We start from the raw sequence: 15,602 nt of genomic DNA on the forward strand, positions 1-15,602 counted from the left end.
GATGCAGTAACTAATAAATAATAAATATAATGACTGTCTTATGACAGATACTTTGAATACTACTCTATAAATGCAGCCCAAGACTAGACTGGTATTTTGCATACACACACCTGATGTCCTGCTGGTTCAAATGTTTACAGTCAAAAATATTCAAATTATTTTAAATAGAAATAGCTGTTAAACCAGTTTTCTTCTCCTTTTAAATTTATTAAAAACTCAGTTGATCCCATAGATGTGAGCTTTTACAACTTGAATGTCATTCATGTCCCACTCCATCCAAGCCTACGACTGAACCCCAGAGAAGCTGAGAACAAGGAAAAGAAGATACCTTGAACTCTCGCTGTCACTCTCACTTCTTCTATCACTCCTCCACTCTTCTTCTTCAGAGGAACAAGAGCCTTCACTCTGATCACAGGAAGTCTATTTGTTAGAGAAGGAAATAAAATTAAAATCCTGATCTGGGAGATTAAGCAGCACAAGTCAAGAAAATTCCACTTTGTCCTAATCATCTTAGGTCATCGGGCAAGAAAAAGAATTAGATGGACTTAAAAAGTGAATGTCTTTACTATATTTTTTCTTATCAAGGCGTTAAGGCACCACAGTCTACGACTTAACACTACTACTGTTAATACAGCCGGTTCTTGTCTGAGTGAAGCTCATAAAAAGTCAATGTAAATGTTCTCAGTGTTTTCTTGGACTTAGGCCATCGTATTAATAAGCCTGCAGTGGGATCTCAACATTCTACTCTCACACCCCATGACTGATGTTGCACATCTTTCCACCATATGATCACACCTGATTTTTAAACTGGATTTTTTGTTTTCTCATGAGTATTTTTTTTTTAATTTTTATTTATTTATGATAGCCACAGAGAGAGAGAGAGAGGCACAGAGACACAGGCAGAGGGAGAAGCAGGCTCCATGCACTGGGAGCCCGATGTGGGATTCGATCCCGGGTCTCCAGGATTGCGCCCTGGGCCAAAGGCAGGCGCCAAACCGCTGCGCCACCCAGGGATCCCTCTCATGAGTATTTTTTTAAGAATTCATGGTATGTTTTAAATACAAGTCCTTTATCAGATAGAAGCTCTACAAATATTTTTTCCGTCTATACGTTTGCCTTTCCTTTCTCTTAGCAATATCTTTCCCAGAGTAGATTTTAACTTCAATTAAGTCTAGCTTGTCGGGATCCCTGGGTGGTGCAGTGGTTTAGCGCCTGCCTTTGGCCCAGGGCGTGATCCTGGAGACCCGGGATCGAATCCCACGTCGGGCTCCCGGTGCATGGAGCCTGCTTCTCCCTCTGCCTATGTCTCTGCTTCTCTCTCTCTCTGTGTGACTATCATAAATAAATAAAAATTTTTTAAAAATTTAAAAAAAAAAGTCTAGCTTGTCACATTTTCCTTTAAGCACGTTTTTCGTGCTTTTGGTATTCTATCTAAAAAGTCACTGCCATACCCAAGGTCCCCTATATTTTAATTTCTTCCGGAAATTTTAGTTTTGTGTTTTTATATATTTTTTAAGATTTTATTTATTCATAAGAGACAGAGACAGAGAGAGAGAGAGACAGAGAGACAGAGGGAGGCAGAGACTCAGGCAGAGGGAGAAGCAGGCCCCATGCAGGGAGCCTGGTGTGGGACTCGATCCAGGTCTCCAGGATCACGCCCTGGGCTGAAGGCAGCGCTAGACCGCTGAGCCACCTGGGCTGCCCTAGTTTTGTGTTTTATATTAAGTTTATGATCCATTTTGAGTTAATTTTTGTAAAAAAAAAAAAATCTGTGTCTAGATTTTTTTTTTTTTAACATGGGGATATCTAGTCACTCCAACACCATTTGTTGGAAAAAACTATGCTTTATCCATTGAGTTGTCTTTATTCTTTTGTCAAACACTACTTGACTGTGTATGTCTTGGTCTATTTCTTGATTTCCCTATTCTGTTCCATTGATCTATTGTCCAGGCTTTCACCAAAACCATACTGTCTTAAAAACTACAGATTTATACTAATTCTTAATGTCAGATAGTGTCAGTACTCCAACTACATTCTTCAGTATCCTGTTAGCTATTCTGGGTCTTTTTCCTCTCCAAATAAACTTTAGAATCACTCTGCCAACAGCCACAGAATTAACTTGGGATTTTGACTGCAATGGTGTTGAATCTACAGATGAAGCTGGGAAAAACTGACATCTTAACAACATACAGAAACAGAGCTCTCTCATTCATTGTTTATGGAAATGCAAAATATAATATGGCCACTTGGGATGAGTCTGGAAGTTTCTTACAAAGCTGTACATAGCTTTATCATATGATCCAATAAATATGCTCCTTGGTATTTACCCAAATGCATTAAAAAAAATAATGTCTACACAAAACCTGCACATGGAAGTTTATTCAGCTTTATTCATAAAACTCTCAAAACTTAAAAGCAGTCAACATGTCATTCAGTAGGTGAATGAATAACATGTGGTAAATACAGACAATGGAATATTCAGTTCTAAAACTACATGAAAACATCAAGCCATAAAAAGTTGTAGGAAACCTAAGTATTACTATAAAGTAGCCAATCTGAAAAGGCTACATACTGTATAATCCAACATATGGCACTCTGGAAAAGTCTATGGAAACAGTAAAAAAGATCAGTAGTTGCCAGTGACTTAGGAGGAAGGAGAGAAAAATGATTAAATATAGCCCAGTGGGGGTTTAGGGCAGTGAAACTGTCCTGTCTGGGACTCTTACTGTAGATCATGCTTATGTCAAAACCCACGGAATTATACAACACACAGTGATCCCTAATGTAAACTAGACAATACAGTTCACCAGCAGCAGCAAATGTACCACACTAATTCAAGGTGTTACTAATAGGAGAAAAGAATATATACAGAAGATGTTACCAATAGGGAATAGAGTATATGGGAATTCTCTGTATTCACTGTAAACCTAAAACTGCTCCAAAACAATCTTTTGGTTTTTTGTTTTGTTTTGTTTGAGGCCAATAAAGGAAAGAGAAGGAAACAAACAACTCTTTTATTTCCATAGCGCTAATGGTTGCAATCTATTTAAGTTCTGGTCACGGATCCCAGACAGGTACTTTTAAACTGAGACAAGACCATTTCCTTTAACAGTATTTACATTAGGAGGTTTGAAGGGATGCCTGGGTGGCTCAGTGGCTGAGCGTCTGCCTTTAGCTCAGGCCATGATCCCGAGGTCCTGGGATCAAGTTCCACACTGGGCTCCCTCCAAGGAGCCTGCTTCTCCCTCTCCCTCTGCCTCTGTCTCTCATTCATTCATTCATAATAAACAAATAATCTTTAAAATACATACATACATAAGGAGGTTTGATAATGGATAATGAAAATATCAGTGAGAACCCAAACTCAGAAAGACAAAATTTCAAATTAATATCTACTTTTGGGGGTATGTGGGTGACTCAGTCAGTTAAGCGTCTACCTTCAGCTCAGGGTCCTGGGATTGAGCACTGTCTCAGGTTCTCTGCTCAGCAGGGAGACTGCTTCTCTCTCTCACTCTCCCTCCCCACCTCAAATAAATAAGTAAAATCTTTTTTTAAAAATCTACTTTTGTTTACTTTATTTGAACAGGCAAAATGTAAAGTCAACATATTCTAAAAACTGGGGATCCCTGGTTGGCTCAGCGGTTTAGCACCTGCCTTCAGTCTAGGGTGTGATCCTGGAGTCCCGGGATCGAGTCCCACATCGGGCTCCCTATATGGAGCCTGTTTCTCCCTCTGCCTGTGTCTCTGCCCCTCTCTCTCCCTCTGTGTCTCTCGTGAATAAATAAAAATTTTTTAAAGGGGGGCGGGGGGATCCTTTGGTGGCTCAGCAGTTTGGTGCCTGCCTTTGGTCTCGGCCGTGGTCCTGGAGTCCCGGGATCAAGTCCTGGGATCGAGTCCCACGTCGGGCTCCTTGTATGGAGCCTGCTTCTCCCTCTGCCTATTGTCTCTGCCTCTCTCTGTGTGTCTCTCATGAATAAATAAAATCTTAAAAAAAAAAATTCTAAAAACCATTTCTCAAAATGTGAGCCCAATGCTCTTCCAGGAGTATAGATTCCTAGGTCTAGAATAACAGAACTACTAAATAGGTGTCTGCTTCTCTCACTCAATACTTTTTTAAATTACAATAATAAACTCTTAAAAGCTACTACCTAGAAGCCTTGCACCCTATGAATGTCTTATATGTATTATCCCAATTCTCCAAACATCTCTGCTAACAGAGGTAGAAAACAAAACTAATGACACTAAGTTTCAGAGATTTCTGCTTTTTTTTTTTTAATTTTTTTTTTTTTTTTAATTTATCATAGTCACAGATTGAGAGAGAAAGAGAGAGAGGCAGAGACATAGGCAGAGGGAGAAGCAGGCTCCATGCACCGGGAGCCCAACGTGGGATTCGATCCCGGGTCTCCAGGATCACGCCCTGGGCCAAAGGCAGGCGCTAAACCACTGCGCCACCCAGGGATCCCCAGAGACTTCTGCTTTAACTTGCCTATCTCTAACTTGCTACTTTCAAGTAGCATGCATCTACTTGAAACTTTGAGCTACCCTTTTTTTTTTTTAAAACATTTTATTTATTCATTCGTGAGAGAGAGACAGAGAGAGGCAAAGACATTGGCAGAGGGAGAAACAAGCTCCCCTTGGAGAGCCCGATGTGGGATTCAATCCCAGATCCCAGGATCATGCCCTAAGCCGAAGGCAGACATTCAACCACTGAGCCACCCAGGTGTCCCTTTGAGCCACTTTTCTGTAAAAAAAAAAATTTTTTTTAAAGTCCCTAAAATTACACAAGCTTCAAACTCCACAAAACTCAGATCCACCCTGCCTATGAGTTTTGTATTGTCTCCCAAATTCCTACCTATACATTACTAGCTCTTCATCTATAGGGACACCCAAGGTTAAGAAAAGTAAAGTAACATGCTTGAGGTCACAGGAAGGTAAGTGCAGGAACCAGAATTAGAAATCTGGTTAACTAGGAAGCCCTTAAGATTTTTCTACCATTACTGCTTTCCAAATCAAAATGGAATGGAACCAACATGCATATACACAACACCCCTATCTCTATCCTGCTGCACCCCCCCCCCAACCACGCACACACACCATCTCCACCCACACCCTCCCTTACTGCAACAACACAGGTGAATGAATTCATACCACTGGAGATAAAACCAATTACCAAACCACAAAATTATGATTTATTTTTAAAGATCAAATGGATTTATCATTCTACCTTATCTAGGTTTGCATTAGTTTAAAAAGTACCCCATTACTTAAAAACATACCAAATTAACAGATACAAAGAGAAAAATCATATGATTGAAACCAGTGAGGATTTAAAAAGGAAAAAAATCTATAATCAATCCTGATATTTCAAAAAGAACATAAGCATTAGTTGATAACCCCTTGGCAAAAGATGTATACTATAGACACCTAAAATAAAGCATATTACTTAATGTGAAAATGGTGACACATGTCCACCAAAAGGAATATGGACCACCACCTCCATTACTATTCAACACTGTGCGGGAAGCACAGAGTGATGCAATGTGATATATCAATGAGAGGTACAAAAATTAGGAGTAAAACTAAGTATCTGAATAAGGAGAAAGTATTCAAAAAATCTGAGAGAATTCAATGATAAAATTAACTCAAAAATTCAGTAACGTAGCAGGAGGTGTAAAAAATTAAATCTACTGAAATCAGTAGCCTTCATCCATGCCAAGTAATATCCACTTAGAGGCCATAATGGCAGAAAACACTCAGCACCTTATAAACTACAGATAAATAACTCGTATCCCTAGTATATAAAGAACTTTTAAAAATTAAGGCAGGGGGGTGTGCCTGGGTGGCTCAGTCAGTTAAGAGTTCAACTCTTGACTCTTGATTCTTAGGTCACAGTCTCAGAGTTGTGAGATTGAGCCTCGCATCAGGTTCAACCCTGGGCAAGGAACCTGCTTAAGATTCGCTCTCTCCCTCTCCTTCTGCCCCTCCCCCACAAAAAAAGAAAAAAATTAAGGCAGGGATATGGGGGATGAGGCCAAAAACATGACAGAGAAATGACCAAAAAACATACACAGTCCATAAAGATGGAAGAAAAAAAAAACACTGAATACATGAAAAGATGTTCAACAATTTCACACATATGAGAAAGTAAAAATAAAACTACTCCGTGAAATAAACCAAAACCAAAAGGATAAATATCGCATGACTTCACTTCCAGGAGTCCCTAGAATAGCAAAGTTACAGAGATAGAAAGTAGAAGAGGGATGGAGAGGGGATTAGGGAGCCAGTGTTTGATGAGTACAGACTGTCTGTTGGGGATGAAGAGAGAGTGCCAGAAACATACAGTGGTGACGGCTACACACATTGTAGGTATAGTTAATGCCAATGAACCATATGCAGAAAAACAGTCAAAATGATAGATCTTGTTGTATATACTTTATCACACTAAAAGAACAGCCAAAATATATATAAAAATATATATATATATACTACAGACACCATCTCTCACCCATTAAATTGGCAAAAATTATCAAGTGTAACACACACTGTTGGCTAATAGTAGAGAAATACGCACTCCCAGGCACCACTGGGAGGAATGCCAAGTTGGAATCCTCCTTCAGCAGGAATTCTTTTATCACTATGTCATACAACTTATGGGTATCTAACTTTGGACCCTGCAATCCCACTCCCAGGAACAGACTCCCAAATTACATCTCCGACAGCACAAAACTACATACACAGACAAAACCCTGTGGCGTTACTTATAATGACAACCCTGGAAATGTCCTAAACACCCGTAAGTAAGAGGTTAAATAAACTGTTACAAGCCCACAATTACATATGATGCAACTCTTTAAAAACCACAGAGAAGATATTTAAGAACTGATAGGGAGTGAGTTCAAGAATATTTCAAGTGAAAAAAGGGCAAAAGAGCATCTATAGTATGCTCTTATCTTGTGTACAAAAGGAAAAACAATAAAATATATACAAGTATCTGATGAAAGTATAAAGAAAAAACACAGGAAGCATAAACCAGAAACCATTGAGGATGGGTGGGAACACTTATCATAATTACCCTACTATTAAAAAAAGGTTAAAATATGCTCAATTCACTCTAAGAAGAAAATTATGCAAAAACAGTCTTATTACATAAAATCAGTTACACTAAAGCTAGTGATAATAGCAGCTAGCATCACTGGATATTAGGCATTGTTTTAAACACTATATTTATAATCAAGTGAGTTCTCACATCTCTGAGGAATATATGCTATACCACTGACTGCTTTCACAGATCTGGCCAGAGACACAAAAAGGTTAAACAACTTGTCCAAGTGCAAAAATTTAGATTTAATCTCAAACCCTATGTCAGCTACTACTTTAATGCTTTGTAACAGAATTAAATGAATTCTCGGTCCATCCACATGGAACATTTCAAACCTCAAAACATTACTGATTAGAAAATATTAACATTCTATTATTAAATATTAATGACTCCTTACAAAAATACTGGCTTCAAAGATGCCCAGGTGGCTCAGCGGTTTAGCGCTTGCCTTCAGTCTAGGGCGTAGTCCTGGAGTCCCGGGATCGAGTCGCACATCAGGCTCCTTGTATGGAGCCTGCTTCTCCCTCTGCCTATGTCTCTACCTCTCTTTCTCTGTGTGTGTCTCTCATGATAAATAAATAAAATTTAAAAATATTGGCTTCCCCCAAAAATCAAAATGAAGACCAGTAATTGTGTGTGATTATTCAAGGTCATGCAAAGGGGTTAGAGAAAGGCTTAAATTTGCTAGCAAAAGCAGAAGCAACTTAGTTTAAAAAAAAAAAAAAGAAATCAACTGGACTTCATCAAACTATAAAACTTTTGTGCTTCAAAGGAAACAAACCATCAAAATGAAATGCCGCCCCCCTGCATGGGAGAAAATACATGCGTATTTTCTATCTGCAAAGGACTTGCATCCAGAATAAAGAATTCTCACAGTAATAAAAAAAAACAAAAAACAACCAAATTGAAAAATGAGCAACAGATTTGCAAAGACATTTTTCCAAGGATAGACAGGAAATAAGCACATGTTCCACATTATTAATTACTTGCATTATTCATTAGGAAAATGCAAGTCGAAACCAATGAGCTACTCCTTCACAGCTGCTGGGACAGCTAAAATCAAAAGTACAGACAATGCCAAGTCCTGCCAAGGATGTGGTGCAACTGGAATCCTCAAACAATACTGAAGGGAATATAAAATAACGCAGCTGCTTTGTAAAGTATTTTAGCAATTCCACCAAAGGTTAAACAGAGTTACCACATGACCCAGCAAACTGACTCCTAGATAGATGCCCAAATGAAACAAAAGCTTATGTTCAAAAAAAAAACACTGTATGTAAGCGGCATTATTCCTAATAGTCAAAAAGAAGTTTGGATACATGCTACACATGATCAAGCTTGGAGACGTGTCAAGCAAAAAGAAACCAGTCATAAAATCATATGATTCCATTTATATAAAATGCCCAGGACAGGCCAATCAATCCACAGAGACAGAAGGATTAATGGTTGTCAGGAGCTGAGTGAGGTGGGCTAGGAAGTAATTGCAAATGAGTTTAGATTTCATTTTAAAGGCAACAAAAATATTTTGAAATTAAATAGCAGTGATGATGGCACAATTCTGTTAATATACTAGAGCTACTGGATTATATACTTGTAAGTATCTCAAAAAAGCTGCTAAAAGTCATTCTAGTCTCTTGGTAGATTCAAAGGAAAGAATTAAGACAAGCTATTTAACATTACCTTATATCATTTATAGTTATAAAACTCACATGTCTTATAGAGCTTGAAGATTCATTTCCAGAAGATAACTCAAGCCGGCCAAGATTTCTTCTTCCATAATTTGGGTATTTGCGCCTGCATGACCTCTGCCTAGACTGTGACAGCAAAACCACCGAATCAGACTGAAACATAAACATACAAATGAAAATCAACACCCAAATAAGTACAATCGTCAGCAAGATGGGCATTCTTTCAAATTCTAAAAGGCATTTAAGTCAAAAATAAAAAAACAATAATTCAAATATATATACACACCTATAGTTAAAATAAACTTGGTATTTTTACTTTTAAGGTACTTAGAAGGGATCCCTGGGTGGCTCAGGGGTTTAGCTCCTGCCTTCTGCCCGGGGCGTGATCCTAGAGTCCCAGGATCAATTCCCACATCAGGCTCCCTGCATGGAAACTCCTTCTCCCTCTGCCTATGTCTCAGCCTCTCTCTCTTTCACTCTCTCACTCTCTCTCTCTCTCCCACCATGTCTCATGAATAAATAAATAAAATCTTTAAAAAAAAAAAAAAGGTACTTAGAAGACATGGCTAATGAGGCATATTATATCAGCATTTTCCAAACTAAATTGTCAGTAGTTTTGCCATTCATACTATAACAGCAACAACCCCAAAAAGGGATAGCTTGTAATTATATAATTTAGAGGTGAAAATATATATTCATATATTATGATGCTGTTACCAACATTAGAAACATATCACTGTTTGTGTACACAGGTATCAAGAAATATCTAAAATAATCCTCAAATATTAACCCCACTTGCTTCCAGATTATAAATTTTTAGAGGATTTGTTTTCAATATTTTTCAGCTTGACTTTAATTTTTAAAATATATTTTATCAAAACAAAATAATTAAATAATCTTTAAAAATCATCCAAATAAATTAGACTGCATTTATATAAAGGGTGGAGGGAAGCATGCTATTCCTCAAACACTGAAGCTGTATGTGAAATCACTCAATGAAAGTACATATTCGGGATCCCTGGGTGGCGCAGCGGTTCGGCGCCTGCCTTTGGCCCAGGGCGCGATCCTGGAAACCCGGGATCGAATCCCACGTCAGGCTCCCGGTGCATGGAGCCTGCTTCTCCCTCTGCCTGTGTCTCTGCCTCTCTCTCTCTCTGTGACTATCATAAGTAAATAAATAAAAATTTAAAAAAAAAAAGTACATATTCCTTGAACTGATACACAAATTAATTTTCACCTTTGTGTCTTATGTTTGATAATCACTGGTCTCTTATTTTGATACACAACTGGCTGATCTTAAAATGATTTATGCTTTCCTTAGTTTGTCAGCACTGATTTTTGTTAAAACAAAAACTCCTATTAATAAGTTCCATGACTTAATTTGTAAACACAGATGGACAAACTACCCTTAAGAAGAAGAAAAATCTCTCAAAATACATATTGTTTTAAAATAAGTTTGAGGGCATTCTCTACGTAAGAAGCCTATAAAGAACTGTAGGACTGAGGGCACCTGAGTGGCTCAGTCAGTTAAGAAATGCAGGCACAAGATAGTAAAAAGAGTGCAAACAATAAAAGAAAACCCTAGAATTTCACTCTGGAAGATGAAGCTGAAGGGTTCAGGATGTAAGCAAAACAGTGACAGACTAAATTCATGAGTTAGGCTAATAGAAACTTGTAATTCAGAACCTCCTATGTGTGGGAGAACACGCCAGGCTTTGGCTGTTCGATCTAAGGGTACTACTGCCTAGACCTCTGGGTAAACTACAGATGAACACTAATTCAAAGAAACTACAAATCCTGTTTGGATTAAGGCAACATAGGCTTGACAGTGGCCCTTAGGAGTTTACCAGAAGCAAATCCTCTCTAGGGGAAGAAATATCATCCTAGGCTTCAAGTTATTTCTAACATTTAACATTCACAGTCAAAACCACAGGCAACAAAGAAAATGTGAAGCTAGGGCAGCCTGGTGACTCAGCGGTTTAGCGCTGCCTTCAGCCCAGAGCCTGATCCTGCAGACCTGGGATCAAGTCCTGAGTCGGGCTCCCTGTATGGAGGAGCCTGCTTCTCCCTCTGCCTGTGTCTGTGTTTGTGTGTCTCATTCTCTCTCTCTCTCATGAATAAATAAAATCTTTAAAAAAGAAAATGTGATGCTAAAAAATGAGAAAAAAATCAATAAGCAACGGAAACGGGAACAAGATATTCAAATAATGACATTATCAGACACAGATTTTTAAAGTAAGTATGGCTGGTTTTTAAGAAATTAAAATAATGAGAACTTCGGCAGACAACTTGAAGCTCGAAAGAAAAGGACTAAATAAAAATTCTGAACTGAGAAAGAGAATAACTAAGAACACAATAGATTTAACACCAGATTACACACAGCTAAACAGAACTAACGAAGTGGAATAGAGGTCAGAAAAAAAAAATTCAGAGTGGACAGCAGCCTAACAAAAGGGAATCAGCAGTAAAAATCTAATATATGTGTAACTGCAGTGTCATGAGGAGGGAAACATATAGTATGCAAATGCTAGCCAAAGGAAAGCTAGCATAGCCATATGAAGATTTTAGAGAATAAAACATTACTAGAAATGAGTGAAAATTCATACTGAAAAAAGGTTCAATTCAGTAGGGAAAAAGGAAATTCTAAATGCATGTGTACCAAATAATATAGCTGCAAACCACATAAAAATAGAAATCCACAAACATAATGAAATTTTAACACCTATCTCACTATAGGTAGAAGTGCAATCATTCTGAAATGGCACAAGGCATTAACTACCAAGCAGAATATACACATATCCAATGATCCAAAAACTGTACTCCAAAGCATATACTTAAAAGAAATATGCACACAGATGCCGAGAGATATATACAAAATGTCGAAAGCAGAATTATGACTAATAATCAAACATAAAAACAACCCAAATGTCCTTCAAGAACAGACTGAATAGCGGCATGTTCATCAAGCAATGCAAACAGATGGACTTCACCTACTCACAGCAACACAGATAAATCTCATGTAGTCAAACGACTAAGCCAGATAAAAAAGATTTGCATACTTCAGGATGCCACTTAGATCAGTGTTTCTTGATGTTTTTGTAACATCACTACCCTACAGGAAACTCTGAACTTTTTTTCTGATTTGCTCCTCTACAAAATATAATGCCATAGATCTACACTGCCACTGTTTACACACCATGTATTACTGTGCTTGTGCTTTGCACATGAGAAGGTTAAGTATAAAGCTTAGACTTTTTACTCAATATAGGATTAAGAATCATAATTTCTGAGTTAAAGATTAAATTGAAAATTTTAAAGCACTTCACATTTAACTTTCTAACTATTCCTTGAATTTTAATTTATATAGACTGTAACATACCAAAAAACATACCCAAATTAGAACTATGAATACATAAGAACAGCAATATAATCAAATTTTTAAAATCTTGCAAAACTTATTATTCCAGCAAAAGTAAAGCTTAATTGAAAAAATGTATTCGTTTCTTAAAAATTATTTTAGTGAATTTAACTTTCAAATTTTTTTCATGAGAAAACATCCTAACTCGGGGCAAAGATACTCAATATTCTTCTTCTCAATACTTGACAAAATGAGTTGAATCACTTTTAAACTAAAGATAAAAATTATTTTTACTTCATTCTCAATGCCCAAATCACATACAAAATTACCAAGTATCAAGCTTAAACAAGGCACATGACAGCCCAGCACACACAGGCCATCTGTCAGGACATGCCTTCAACACTGAGTGGTCAACTGAAAGCAAGTCCTGGAAACACAATCACTTTACAACCAAGTTTTGTAGCAGTGATCTTGAAACATTTTGCTCATCTTCCACAAATTAATGCTGTTCATGTTATGTTCATGAAAATCAAAAGAGAAACTAAATATTAAGGAGTAAGATTTCCTTTGGCAGGATGAAGCTTTGGAGGGTCACAAACCATTTTAAGTCTAAGATTTTTCTTTTTTTTTTTAATTTTTTTTTTTTAATTTATTTATGATAGTCACACAGAGAGAGAGAGAGGCAGAGACACAGGCAGAAGGAGAGGCAGAGACACAGGCAGAGGGAGAAGCAGGCTCCATGCACCGGGAGCCTGACGTGGGATTCGATCCCGGGTCTCCAGGATCGCGCCCTGGACCAAAGGCAGGCGCTAAACCGCTGCGCCACCCAGGGATCCCCTAAGATTTTTCTTTTATGTGAATATCTGGATAAACTTGAAACAGACAAAGCTAACCAGCAGTTTTAGAAGTCAAAGGGTTGGCTAGTTGTGGAAGTCAGTGAGTGGAAATGCACCTAAAATGCCTGTGATGGGCCTGTAACATTCCAGTTCTTGACCTGAGTGGTCATCAGACAGTAATTTTCCAGAATCCTTTGGCATTGTTAGGCATTGGGCTACTTCCTTCCCTCAAGCTTCAGACCACTCTTTCCTAACAGCTGTACAACCTCATGTCTACTCTTCTTTTAAATCCCAAACAGAAGACTGTGAGCAAGAAATATTCTACCTCAGGCAAAAGTTACTAATATTCTTACTGAACCAAAAAGAAGCATAAATTCAGTTTAATTTCTAATTATTCCTAAGCAAATAGAATTTAGGTTACCTTTTGTGTGAACTGGAGAGTCTTCCTTTTTCTTCCTATTATATAAAGATTTCTTTCCTCTTCACCTTTCTCTATTCTGAAGTCTTCCAACTTCCTACAAATAAAAGTATCCAGTTATAGGAGTTAATGAACTGATGCATAAAGTGAAGAATATAAAGAGGAAAAACTAATCATTTTGACTTAGGGCAAAATAAAATTATATATTTTTTAAATTAATACAGAAAGTTCCTGAAGTTATAACAAAATAAGTCAAGCTCTAGTTTTATGTTAGAAATTTAATATAATCTCAGAGACAGGAGGTCCTTTTTTCATATTTAATACAGAAATATTTGTTTGTTTGTATTTTCATTGACCCAATACAGCCAATGCAAACAGGATCTTTCATAATGGCTACTCAAAATCTCCCTATGTATTTTCCAATATTGTAATTCCTTTCTCTAAAGAAATAAAAGAGAATCCTCCTCTAAATTTATTCAAACTTCATGTTTTATAATTTTTAGAAAATCAGAATAGCAGTGTTACTCATACTTCTAATCACTTACATCTCCAACTAACATGATACAAAAGAAAGATTGTTATTGTGACTGACTTCATTCAACACAAGGGACCTTCCACCAAGAGGAAGATACTGAAGTTAATTTTCCTTCTCTATGGTTAGAAAATTCATGTGACTGTCCTTTTTCTACAATTTGAACATTGTTGAAAACATACAGCTTTGTGTTCTGTGTTCACTTTAAAATCCCACTTGGGCCACTTTCAAAACTGACATATTGGCCATGCTTCAAGATACAAACGGATGCTCAAAAGAGTATGCACACAAATGCCCTAAGATATCTTTTATCTTTCATCTGAGATAAAAACGGATTTCTACAGAAATTGCATTTTTCTCTCGGTACATCTCCAGCCCACACTCAGAATACAGTGGAGCAATACTGTATCCACAGAGCAGCTCTAAATCAGACTCAACCCTTCACGAGTTGTCAGTTTCACCAATTTTATGTGTATTTAAGGAACTATATAAGGTTTTTCACTTGTAGCCAGATGAAATTCTATCCCATAGCTGTACGCTTCTCTTTGTTTTGAAAATGAAACACTACATACACTTCATTCTCAACCAATAATAAAGCAAAGGAACATTCTAGGCCTTCATGAGTATCATCTTCAACTCTGCAATTCCATGGCTAAATGAGACCGTCAATTAAGGGATATTATAAAGATCACATAAAATAATATGAAGAATATAAAGAATCAGCATGAACAGAATGAAGAGAGTCTCTACTATAACCGAATTAAGACAAACTAAATGCCTGAAATCCGGCCCCAACCAGAACTGTGTCTACTGGGAAGCAGTGCTGTATATTTAGCATTCTGTCCTTTGGGGTCATCTCACACTTTCATTTATTACCTAAATTTCTCACAATGGACACATATTACTTTCATAGTTGGAAAACTTTAATTTTCTCTTGATCCACATCGAATACCAGCTTAAGTAAACAGTTATGTCAAATGCTCCCACTAAAGGACTGTCATCAAGAGCACTGATTGAGGGACCCCTGGGTGGCTCAGTGGTTGAGCGGTTGGTTGCCTTTGGCTCAGGGCATGATCCTGGGGGCTGGGGATCGAGTCCCGCATCGGGTTCCCTGCAGGGAGCCTGCTTCTCCCTCTGCCTATGTCTCTGCCTCTCTCTCTCTGTCTCTCTCACGAATAAATAAATAAAATCTTAAAAAAAAAGAGAGAGAGAGAGAGAGAGAGCGAGCACTGATTGTTACCAGATCATTCAGCATCTCCTTTACAAAATCCCATATGTATTTTAGAATACAGTACTGCAAAGAGTTACACTCTTCTTTGGGAAAAATTACAGCGGACAGCTAGTTGACACAAAAATTCCATTCTCCTTTTCTTCCTTTGAAACAGAATCTCAGTTTCTATCTAGGCTCTCTGCTGCTCTAAATACAATCTATCACCAAGCTAAGTATGGCCATATAACAACATTCTGGTCCATGAGTTATGAGCAGAAAATGTCAAATGCAACCATTAAGGCTGCTTAAGTGAAGTCCCTCAACAAGAAATGTCCTTATTGTCTGTTTCTCTTCCTTTTTCTGGCCTAAATCTCAACCTCCATCACAAATGAAGATATATGATTGCCACTGTATCAAGTCCAACTAATCTTGGACTTTGAGGTGACTTTAAGATTGGAAGC

At 37.6% G+C, this 15,602-nt stretch overlaps 1 protein-coding gene across 2 annotated transcripts in view; it reads right to left on the reverse strand.

Annotated features, from left to right (window-relative positions):
• The window catches only part of BRWD1 (bromodomain and WD repeat domain containing 1), a 121,020-nt gene that overhangs the window by 48,273 nt on the left and 57,145 nt on the right, over positions 1 to 15,602 (reverse strand). The window contains exons 20-22 of one of the 2 annotated variants that reach the window (XM_035709422.2): positions 13,403 to 13,496; positions 8,809 to 8,913; positions 329 to 420 (exon numbers count right to left, since the gene is read on the reverse strand). In XM_035709422.2, the coding sequence (XP_035565315.1) occupies positions 329 to 420; positions 8,809 to 8,913; positions 13,403 to 13,496 (291 nt within the window). Of the gene's footprint in view, positions 1 to 328; positions 421 to 8,808; positions 8,941 to 13,402; positions 13,497 to 15,602 lie in introns of both variants that reach the window. The other variant, XM_025449771.3, reaches the window with a different exon arrangement.

This window comes from Canis lupus, chromosome 31 (genome assembly GCF_003254725.2).
Source record: "Canis lupus dingo isolate Sandy chromosome 31, ASM325472v2, whole genome shotgun sequence".
In the NCBI taxonomy this organism is placed as follows: domain Eukaryota; kingdom Metazoa; phylum Chordata; class Mammalia; order Carnivora; family Canidae; genus Canis; species Canis lupus.